This window comes from Thermobia domestica, chromosome 12 (genome assembly GCF_964235325.1).
Source record: "Thermobia domestica chromosome 12, izTheDome1.hap1.1, whole genome shotgun sequence".
NCBI classification, from domain to species: domain Eukaryota; kingdom Metazoa; phylum Arthropoda; class Insecta; order Zygentoma; family Lepismatidae; genus Thermobia; species Thermobia domestica.
The window spans coordinates 221024178-221036964 of NC_137465.1; the positions used below are offsets into that span (position 1 = coordinate 221024178).

Here is a 12787-nt window from a genome sequence, read left to right on the forward strand (position 1 = left end):
CTTCAATAGGTTTATTATTTGAGTCTACTAAGTGATATGTCGGAGGATTAGTGAAGAAAACTTTAGCAATTCGAAAAATTTCTGTACTCCAATTGCGTGTAAAACCTCTATCAAAACCAGGACGTTTAAGTTTACTAATTCTTACATATTCACCTATCTTAAATTTACTTTTTCTTTTTATCACAGAAAACTTTTTGCAATAGATGTTTGTCAATAGATGTTTTTCATTTTCTTTTTTAATAGCGTCGATAGGTTTCATTTTAATAGTGGAATGAATAGTATTATTATATTTATGTAGTAATTCCGGCAGAATGCCAATCCATTTATAATTTCCCTGCAGTGTAAATTGTCTCCACATTAAATTACGTAATGATCTATTAAATCTTTCAATAATACTTGCTTTCACATCACTGTACGTGGAATAATGTTTAATGTTATTTTGGTTCATCGCCTTCTGAAACTCTGAATTATAAAATTCTCGACCCCTGTCAGTTTGTAAAGCCCTTTTGTTTGCTTTTCTCAGTACTGTTATAAATGCTTGTGTAATTTCTTTCCCAGTTTTATTTTTCACAGGAATAGCCCAAGCATATTTAGAGAATGTATCTATCACAGTTAATAAATATTTGTAATTTCGATTAATTTTTGCTATACCTTTTAATTTTCAACTATTCATTTCAACTAAATCAGCTTGCCATAAATCATGAATCCCTTTCGTTATAACGGGTATTCGAGGATAGTTTCCTCTTGCACTTTTATGTAATTCTGCAACTGTTTGTTCTCGAACTGATTGTGACATATTTTTTAATACTAATATATCCAAAAAAATTATATCATATTTACAATATACAAATCGTACATGTTAAATCTTTATTATGATACCCCCAAGGAACAGTGTGTATATTACAATTTAAAATTTTTCTTTTGTCATCATACGGATCTAACGCTAATTTTGTCACCTGATTTGTTGTTAAATTATGGTATTTACTTTTCATTTCAAATTGTGTTTTATGAATCGTTTCGTTTTGAAATAGACATGATTTATAATCGTCAAACGTAATTTGTTCTTTAACTACATTTCTCTTGATCCCTTTACATTTTTTCAATTCTTTATTTTTACCAGTTTTTATTACATAATTTTTTGCTCGTAAGCCGACATATTCAATAATGGGAAGTCCACCTAATTCGTCTTTCATTTTACCTAAAACGTGTTTATTTTTTGCTATATAAAGAATTATTTTCAGGATAATTTGAGGTGTCAAAATAGTCATTCATATTTTTATATCGTTATAAATATTGTTAGTTTTAATATAGTAAATGAAAGAGTCAGTATCCATATAAGCAATACTAATCTTATCTCCATATCGAGGTTTCATTATATTATAATGGAATTCATACATTGCTAATTTTGATAATTCTAAAACTGTCGCTCCTACATAGATCGGTTTATTTCAAGTTACAGATTTTTTTAACATATGGAATAATGCCAGATTATCTCCTAATTTTACCCAATTTGAAACTGATCTTGCGCTACTAATTTTTTACACTTTTTTTCATTGTTAATTAATTTTATATCAATTCGTTTTCGTACATTCTCCATTGTCTTTCCGTATACAGAATTATTTAATAACTTATAGAAATCTTTTTCAAATTCAATTGTAGCATTTGCACGGCGTTAAGTATTTTCTTGTATATAAGATGCAAGCCATTTAGATTGACGAAACCATAATATTTTATGTACTTTTACCAATATTAAACCTTGTTTTAGATAAAATTGTAATACTCTATAATGCAAGATATAAATCGATTTCGATTTAAGTGTCAATAGTAATTTTGAGTATTTACCATTTGGTGGAACTTCATTAGTGGGAGCACACGGAAAATCAGAATGGTATTCGTGTAAATAATTTGGATAGTCTAAGACCACTTCTAGAAAAAAAAACCCATTCACTATCCGTGGGCCAATTGATAATTTTGTCTTGCCAATTGTCAATTTTATCCTCCCACCGAAAACCACCATATGGTAAATAGTCAATCATTGATAGTCCGTACAGATTGTTCATGTCAATATAGAGTAAATAAGATTTTTCTTTTTCCGCATCAAAATCATGTACGTAAGGATTATTAGCTTTGGCATATCTTAACACAGCTTGAGTAATACCTCCGCGAATCGATTTTTCTACAAACATATACATATTGATATCTGATAAAAGTTGAAGTTCAATTTTTGTTCTATATAACATGGCTTGCCATGCCAACCCAGGTGCAGTAAAACAATTAATCGGATCAATGCAAAAAGCATTTAAACATGTCTTTCTAAAATTCTCCAACACATCTGCTGTGAGAAGTACATCACATTTTAAATATAGATCGTGGTAGTCCCCTAAATTTTCACATTTAAACACACGCCAAATCAGTTTTGCATATTGATAATCAGTCTCGGAAATTTGTGTTCCATTCAATTTGCTATTAAATGCCTCTATTTCAGGAAATTCAATTTCATTAAATGTATCTAAATTTGTTATGTATTCATAAAAATAAATTTCCTTACGAAGAATTAAAGGGAACTTATCATCAGAAAAATATTGCTTTGTATAGACAAATTGCTCAGGTTTTAATTTTGACACCAAATTTTCGAGACTGTACGGCAGGAATTTAAATAGGTCTACAAAACGTAACTCGATAGGTCTACCATTAAAATTAAAGTGCTCAGAGAATGTGATGTATTTTTCAGTGCTTTCAGCAATTACCGAAATATTGCCAGGGGTGCAACCTAATTCTTTCACAAATAAATGTGCATCATACCCAGACAAATTATGGAAGAAGACAGGGATAAAATTACTTTGACGTTTAATTTGTAAATTGCAACTGTTGCACACCGTGGCAATATACTGACCAGTTAAATGGTTATGATGTTTAACTTTTCTATTGTTACTCGTATATTTACTATCACAAACAGAGCATTCAGTGGATAGATTAAACTCCTGTAACTGAGAACTATTTAATGGTATTAATGGTTTTTGTTGATCTAATATGTTTATGATTTTTCTTAATTCATTCTCCATAGCAGACATAAACTTCATCGATACATTTTCTCCCCGATAAATAACTAAATCTGATTTCATATAGTTGTTACTCCAACATACAATATAACCAAAACTGCATGGTATATGTTGCTGAATTTGTATTGTATGAGATCCACTTTGTTTACTTATAGGTTTTAAAAAACTTTCAAAATCTGCAACTATTATCACATCATTCTGTAATAACAATTTCAAATTTCGAAATTTTAAAACTTTTCCTTGTTTCGGCATGTTAATTTTGGTTGGAGTGTGTTCTTTACATAGTTTGTCATGTTCATCTAATTTTGATTTGTTATAAAAAAATACTAAACATCGTCTACAAATAAATGTTTGATGAGTACCTAACTGATGTCTGACTAAACCATTTAAATTTGTAATTAAACAATAATGAGAGTTTAAATATAATAAATCAATATGTTTACCTACAGCTGTGTTTTCGCTTATACGTAACGGAAAAATAGTTTCATTATCATAATTAATGCCATATATATTAATAGAAATTTGTTCCTTAGTAAATACAGAATTATACATATGTTCAAATTTGCTTGTGTGTTCTATTTCGACGGGAAATTTTATATTCCTTTTTTCAAATAATGGTAATAAAGTATTAATATATTGTATGTAATTATTTACACGATATGGATTATCTTTTGTGGGATGCAACGCAGCTAGAATACTATACATAAAACTTCTATTATCATTATTTTGAATATTTAAAACGCATTTTGTGGATAAAATCCATTGAGGCAATTTTACATAAGTTTTCTCTTTATGACTTTTTAATAACGCATTGAGATTTTTTATTAAACAATAATGAGTGTTGCAATTTTCTTCACAATACAGTAAATCTATACGTTTATCTACACGTGTTTTCGCTTATACGTAACGGAAAAATAGTTTCATTATCATAATCAATGCCATATATATTAATAGAAATTTGTTCCTTAGTAAATACAGAATTATACATATGTTCAAATTTGCTTATGTGTTCTATTTCGACGGGAAATTTTATATTCGTTTTTTCAAATAATGGTAATAAAGTATTAATATATTGTATGTAATTATTTACACGATTTGGTTGTTCTTTTACTGGATGCAACGCAGCTAGAATGCAGTACATAAAACATCTATTATCATTATTTTGAATATTTATAACACATTTTTTGGATAAAATCCATTGAGGTAATTTTATAAAAGAAGCTGACAGAGGATCATATTTACTGATTTTAATTTCTAAGTGATGGTTTGGTTCAGAACATAAAGACCACCCTGATTTCTTAATTGCTCTATTTTCTTGTTCAACTAAAATTTTATTAAATAGTTTTTCAATTATAGAATTCACATCTGTACTCGGTAAAATAATTTCGTTACCACTATTTACAAAGAATCTACATGTTTCTAAATCTACTGGTTTTACAAAAGTTGTAGCCAAAGAAAAATTTACTTTAAACGATGTCTTAGTTTGTTCTTGTTTTAATATATCTAAACAGTCTTTTCTTTTATTATTTAAAAAACATCCACTATCCTCATTTAAAACAGTATCACATTTTAAAATGATTTTTTTTCAAATTATTATTAAATAGAGTATCAGTTGGTGAATTAATAGAATTTGATTTAACCTTTTTTGTTGCCATTTTTTTTAAACTAACTCCAAGTTACTATAATAATTCTGAACTGAGTTTTTATAATATAATATTATTATTATAAAATGTCTTACTTACAAAAGAAAACAAAACCATACTAATAATAAACCACACACACAAAAAATATCTGAACTTTACGCTTCAAACACTAAACAGAAAGTGATTACAAAAAAACATGTCGGTCAGTCTTTTATACCTGTCTGATCGCATTACGTCATATTGCGCAATAGGTATGAGTCATGCTCGGGGATACCCCTCTTTTTTTTATACCTTTGTGATTGATTACATTACGTTCAGGGATTCCTATCGTTGAATGACCGTATTGTCTGTTAAACAGAAAACTAGCTCAATGTTTTTAAAATCCGGATGAATGACGTAATGAGAATTATCCACATATGGCGGAAGTTATTATGTAACTGATAACAAAACACGGAAATTTCGCATTCCTCTGCAATCTTTAAATAATCTTTATGTTCAAATATAGGTTAGAACAAGTTCACTCCTTAAATGATTATATTTACTATAGAGGGTTAGAGCGAGTTTACCCCTTAAAAATGGACTATGCTCAAATAGGGGTTGAAAATAGACCAACTGCTATGTTACATTAGAACGAGTACACCCTTAAAAGGGAACGTACTCTCTGCTATGTTCAATTAAGGGTGGAATCCTAAACGAATACACCCCTATTCTCTGCTATGTTCATTATGTTCAAATAGGGGTGGAATACACCCCCGTAGTCTTATGTATTCTTTGCTATCTTCAATTAAGGGTTGGAAAATAAGTCATACTCTTTTACTAGTTCTGCTATGTTATGTAGTCTGATGCTAAGGGGTTGAAAACGAATACACCCTTGCTGTGTGTTCACCACCCCTATTCTCTGCTATGTTCATTATGTTAAAATAGGGGTTGGAAACGAGTACACTTCTGTATTATACATGGAATAATAGACGTATTCAAGGTGATTTATCTCAATTTTGTGGACATTACTGTTTCCTATATCTAGCATGTCGTGCATCTGGTTATTCGATGCACGATTTTTTAAACAAATTCTCACTTACCACTATTGATGCTAATGATATTATGCTTTATTCATTTATGAGAGTATGATGATGTTATTTTTTTAAACTCCGCCATTGCCGGTCCCAAGCCCTGGATGAGAAAGGAGGAGGATTGGGGGTGTTGCTACCCCCGTAAAAGAAAATAATGTTACATTAAAATACACTTCTATTCTCTGCTATGTTAAAATAAGGGTTGGAAAATATGCTCATAAAAGGGAACGAGTTCACCCCCTAAAAAGTGGTCATAAAAGACCATAAGTTCAAATAGGGGTTGGAAAATATACCATACTCTAAATAAGGGTGGAACGAGTCTTATGTATCTGCTGTGTGTTCGTAAAAACGAGTTCACCCCTGCTATGTTTCGTAGTCTCTGTCTGATGTGCTATGTTCAAATAGGGGTTGGAAATCGAGTTCACCCCTTAAAAAGTGGTCATAAAAGAGAATGAATACACCCTTGTTATGTTATGTACTCTTATGCTCTGTTGTTTGTTCATAGTCTCCATGTAAATAAGGGTTGAAAAATATGCTCATAAAAGGGAACGAGTTCACCCCTTAAAAAGTGGTCATAAAAGAGAATGAATACACCCTTGTTATGTTACGTATTCTTATGTTCTGCTGTATGTTCATAGTCTCAGTGTAATTTCTGCTATGTTAAAATAAGGGTTGGAAAATAAGCCATGCTCTTTTATTAGCTGTATTTCTGCTATGTTAAAATAAGGGTTGAAAAATATGCTCATAAAAGGGAACAAGTACACCCCTAAAAATGTGCTCGTAAAAGAGAACGAGTACACCCCCTAAAAAGTACTCATAAAAGGGAATAAATTCACCCCTAAAATGGAGGTCTAAAAGACCGTGGGCTCACGGTGTACGGTGGTCAATTTCCCAGGGGCTTGTGAGTTGTCCTAGTATGAGCCAGATCGATCCATTTTCTACTACTAACGTACACATTTATTTTTAACTACTACTAGAATTGAAAGGAGGGTGGAACCTTTAAGTTGCATTTACTTAGAAATGTACAGTAAATGCTCCTTAATCCTGCACTCGCTATGGTTCGGCATATTCTGTAATCCGGCACCGATCCAGCCAGTATTTTTTTTTTTTTTTTTCGGGATCTGTATTTGTTGACCTTGACCGGCAAGTCGCGTCACTGCGCTGACCACGATTTCAGTTCGCTCACAGTGCAATATCAGAGTTACTTTCCATCTCAGAAGCGTGTTCCCGTTGTAAATACCATGTTGGTTCAGTATTACTACTGTGCACACAATGTACTACTGTAAAATGTTCTCAAAGCTCCACACAAGTTTTTTAAGCCATAATAAAATGAGCGTAAAAATGTAATTCTCACTATACAGAAAAAACTAAATATAGGTAATCATTTCGAGAAAGGTGGAAACAAACTTTATAATGTGTGATTTCAAAATCAGTTATTTGACAATTTATGATATAAAAAATGACGAAATACTTTACACAGTAAGTTATTTATATCTTCTGCACAGATTCAGAATGTGCGTACACACATACAGGATTTGCCCGGAAAATAGCGAGCATAATTTTTCTCTCACAATTTATTAACTATACACATACAGAAACTTAATATTCCTCAAATTACATATCTTCCGCATCAATACACTTTTGCCAGCGTGATGCTCATGCTGTATATGCCTTTTGAAAGTCCTCGGTCGGGATGTCCTAGAGCCGTCGTGGTAGCTTGGATGTTCTACACAGTGCCCGGATGATGCCCTTTAATCATCCGTTTCAATCGAGGGAACAAAAAGAAGTCCGCCGGGGCTAGGTCGGAACTGTAGTGTGGGTGGGGAGCCTTTGTACGCCAATCCGGGTCATGTAGGACGTCACAACAAAGACGTGAGAGGTCGCATTGTCAAGATGCAGTTTCCATGACTCTTGAGGCTCCTTTCGGATTCTGGTGACCCTGGCGGTCAGTCTCTGAAGCACTCTCTTGTAATATTGAGCAGCGACAGTCTAGCACTCGTAGTGCACAATTACTTAAAAAAATGGACTTGACTTTGGATTTGCTCATTCGAGCTTTCTTCTGGAGCGGTGACGATGGCGTGTGCCATTCGGAGCTTTGCCTCTTAGATTCCGAATCGAAAATCCTTGACTCATCACCAGTGATTACGTTGTCCAGGAAACTGGGACCATCCTCACAAAGTTCTTTCAGTTCCTGACACGTTTCCACGCAATTCACTTTTTGCGCGTCGGTCAAGACTTTCGGCACAAGTTTTGCACAAATTTTTCTCATGCCCAATTCTTCCTATACAATCTGGTGGACAACAGTTTTCGGTAGGTTTAACTGTTCCGCCGTCATACGAACACTAATGCGACGATCTGTGTTGAGCAATTCGCGCACACGGATGATATTTTCCTCCGTTCGCGATATTGAGGGGCGTTCGCAACGGCCCTCGTTGACGTTTTCCCGTCCTTCTCGGAACGCTTTGTGCCACTTCTTTGCCTGTGAATAAGACATGCAGTCATCCCCAGCATGTCGCAAGATTCCTCTGGTGGCTTGTTCAGCTTCATGATAATAAAAGTGTTACAACCAAATTCCGGGAGCTTTTTGACTGCACTTGGTATTTTTCACATTGCTATAAATAACTTCTGGATGTCGTATCACTTGAAGCAATAAATTAAATTATTATTAGGGGCACGAGTTTTTCGCAGTAAGAATTTGAAAATTTCGCGTTTCGTTTTTAATATTTCGCGTTTTGTCGCATTTTCGAAGTAAAGTTTCGCATTTTGTAGCTCTTGTGGAAAAGATATTCCCTAACATTTTAACAATTGTTCCTTTTATTCATAGATTGCTACAGAAATAAACCATTAATTGCCTAAAAACAAAATACACTGGATATTTTACTTGACATTGTAAATTTCACTTATAGAAAATTATGGATTTTTTTTTTTTTTTTTTTTTTAATCAAAGAAGGCAAATCGTTAACTTAACTTACTACCAGTAGGAAAGTTTTACTGTTTTCTCTTTTATGCGCTTGACCTTGAGTAGAAGAAGACAGAGGGTGTCTGCAATGACGCCATTGGCTAGCTAATTAAAAAGACTCCTTCCCACCCAGCTGAGATAGCGATCGATAATGCGCAACATGCTCTTTATACCCATGTCCGAATCACCCGAAATGCACCGTTCATGTCATGTTCTATCGTTGCGTCACCAAAAAACTGGCGTTTGTAAATTAATGACAACATATTTTTAAAATTTCGCGTATTGTTAACAATTTCGCGCAATACTGCCAAATTCGCGTTTTATCGCGCAACGGAAACCAATGAAAATACACAGAATATCATACAACGTCAAGAAACTGAAAATTACTTCATTCTGAGGCATTTCGTTTTATGGCGCATTGCGAAAAACTCGTGCCTCTAATTATTATTAATTTCTTGAAATTCAATCCCATCATTCACCACTTTTAAAAGTTCCCTCAATAAGAAACCGTCCTTCACCCGCTGCAAGGAAACTGAGTGAAGAATTTAAATTTACAGCACAGAGGTAAGGAAGAAACAAATTAAGAAATTTAATATGTTCTTTGCGCCTTTTCCAACATGTATCAACAAAGTAACTAGGTAGTACCTTAACTTAGAACACACTACTGGAAACAACTGAAAATAAATTTTGGATCATATCAAAGAATGCTTTATTTTTACATATTATGTTTTACTTGTACCACGATCGATAGTTTCCTGCATTACAAACTAGTTATTAAAATATCTTCGTTGCAACCATCTCGGCAAACGATAGCTGCTGGAACCTCACTTGCACAGGGTAACAACTTAAAGCGGACCATGTACTCTTTAGCATTGAAGAAACACTAAGGATGCACAAGGGAAACTGATTTCTGTTAATTTTATTTAACAATGGGAACGTCTTTAAGATTCACCCTTCAAAGTACTTAATAATTCTCCTCCTTCTTTCAGTTCTTTAATTATATCTAAACCACCAACAAGTTCTCCCTTCACATACACTTGGGGATACGTAGGCCAATTAGAATAAGTTTTCAAGCCTTGGCGAACTTCTTCATCTTCCAAAATATCAAACGTATCGAATTCCAGTCTGTAAAGAAAAAATGTATTTTGAATCAAAAGAACTTCTTTAGCTTTACAATTGTATCACAGTATACACAGAACCACAATATAAATTAAATTTATCGCGTGATATTGCAGTAATTCGGTAACATAAATCTGACCCGAAAGTCTCGTTGTTCTTTGTTTAAATTTAGCGTCTCTTCCTAGCTTCAACACTATTTAATTTGACTGACTGATTGATTTGATTTTAGCGCCCCTTTCAGCAACGAGGCTATATGATACATGGACCTACATCTTAACGTTATATCTGAACTCCATGAGCTCCGCCGGAAATCGAACCTGGATCTTCGACGCCAAAAGAGCGTACGCTAACCACTTAGCCACGAGAGAATTCATCCAAGACTATTTGAGCCGAGCCACCATAATATTCTAATGCTCTTCCACTTGTAACGGTAATGTGTATATTTTGATTTTATTTATTTATTTATTTATTCAAAGAAGAATTATTTTATTTATGTAAATTGGCTATACTTACAAAATTGATGAAGAAAAAATGATATAATGTTACGAATAATTTTTGTTATAGGTTTTTTATATTTACTGTAGAGAGATGTCAATGTTTGTTAATTTTGTTGTTGTGGCCATATTAGTATTTATGCTGTTAAACATATAATAAGCCAGGACGCCATCTTCGATCAATTATAGAGAAGAAATGATAAATACTTAGTAAATACAGTGTATTCACGAAACAAGAAATACTTTGATTTTTAAAAATAATTATCGTATTAAATTGTGTTGGTAATTAAAGTAAGCTTAATTGAACTGTGGCAGCAATATTATAATTTTAATGCTACACACTGGGATGCGAGCGCGCCCTGTAAATAAAGGCATGCGCTAGCCATTCGACTAGTACAGAGAGCTGTCCGAAAGTCATTCCCTCTATTTTTTTATGCACATTTCTATTTCACAACTACAGATTACTTCAGATGACTGACATGGTTAACAGATACAAACTTCTATAGTGCAGAAGAACCTCTTGTGGCAAATGCATGAACTGCCGAACATCAGGACAACTGGAAAATAAACTTAAAAAATACCCAGGACTTCGAGGCAAGATTAAAATAAAGACCCTCTTTTTGCGAGGGAACATAAGCTCTTTAATACTTTGAATAAGATGAGGACCAGACGATTGCTGATACGATGACGCAGACAGGATGGCGACAAAAATTACATGAAAGAATTCTCTCACTTTTCCCGGTTTTCCAGAACATCTCTGAAAATTCGTGATATGTAATTAGCAACACAGACTTTCCCATGATGGATAAACACGACCAAAGAAACATGACAACGAAGATACATAAGTAATGTTTGTGGATCAAAAGATCCAATATATTTTAGGCAAAAATTTTCTTTTACGTCTTATATCTGGAGAACTATATATAATGCAGCCAAACCCAAACTATCACTTAACTCAGTATTATGTGCTTATTCCGTAAAAATTAAGAAAACTCAATTTAGGGGCAGTTCAAAAATTTAATGGCCCCTGATTCAGGAACTAATTGTCGGCCAAGATCGCAATCTTTTGATTTTTTTTTTGGGGGGGGGATCATTCCTAAAATTCTTGACCAAAATTGCGATCTTTTGATATTTTTTTTTGGGGGGGGGTATTTCCTAAAATTCTTGTTTCTCTGATCAACTAGAAAAATGAATAATATATTTAAAAAAACAAACACACAACATATTTTATTATGAAATCACGAAACATTTACCTAATAAAAATTCCTACACAAAGCAAGAAAATAAATATCTTACTTGAAACATGAGTAACATGATGAAAAGTTTCGTCACGTATGTAAGAGAACTCACAGTGACACATTTCCAAAAAGAGTTGGATGTACGTACAGAAAACTGGCTGCGGTATGTTAACAACAAATCTTTAGAGAAAAAATCAATAATACTATGTAATTCAATTTCACTTCTTCAAGCAATTTATTTCCTCATCGTTATCCCACATATTTTTCATTATTTTAGTTATCTTTGCTTCAAGCTCGTTTAGTATAATCTTTATTTTTTGGTTTTCAACTTCTTATGATGTTATGTATATTACAACCAACGTGACTTGATAGCTGAATGAATACGATACTGAAGTTAAAAGATACTTTTGCAAACCGTTAAACAAGGTGTACACCGAAAATACGCGCCGTTTCACTGCATTATAAATATTGCATTATACGCATGAAGCGCAGTTTGGTAACTTAGACTTATTCCATACTTAAAGGTCAAAAGTCTGATAAAATTAGTCCGACTATCCATTCAGTATTGACCGAATGCATACACTGACGTGCTATTTCATTAGCAGTTTCCGTAAACTCAGAAGTACTCCCGAAGTAAGACTCTTTGCAAATTAAAATATATTACAATGAAACCACAGAAGGATAAATATTAATAACTGTATTCCAAAATACTTTCATTTGTGTGATAAGCTACCCTCACATAACCCCTTCCATTATGATTTATTTTCTAAACTCTGATAATTGAAGTATAAAATATAAAAGTGTATTATAGATGATTTATCATTGCATAACTTTCAGAATATCAATATAGTAACCCTACGTGATGCTACAATAGTTTAAATTTTAAGACGAGTGTAGCTCGTCATTATGAGATTTCGCACCGGGACACCATGGCGAGCTAGACTCGTCATTTCAGTGCAAGGGGTTAATGTGGGACAGGAAACTCCAATAAAATCGAAACTAGTGGGAACGAGGGGGGGGGGGAAGTTTGGAATTATGCGTGTATCGAATGCATTTTCCATTGGATCGTTGATCCAACTGCATTTTGTGGATGATTCACCAATATGATATTCCACTGCAAAAGCAAAACCAAAGATAATGCGCACAACTACAGAACATAATTTTACTTACGAATTTCTGTAATTTCTGAATATTACTTGCATTTC

At 33.2% G+C, this 12787-nt stretch overlaps 1 protein-coding gene across 1 annotated transcript in view; it reads right to left on the bottom strand.

Annotated features, from left to right (window-relative positions):
* Nucleotides 1-9458: 9458 nt before the first annotated feature.
* Grx3 (Glutaredoxin 3) overlaps nt 9459-12787 on the bottom strand; it is a 45301-nt gene continuing 41972 nt past the window's right edge. Inside the window, exon 8 of the mRNA XM_081734756.1 lies at nt 9459-9856. Within this exon, the coding sequence (XP_081590882.1) occupies nt 9673-9856 (184 nt within the window). The 3' untranslated portion in view covers nt 9459-9672. The remainder of the gene's footprint in view (nt 9857-12787) is intronic.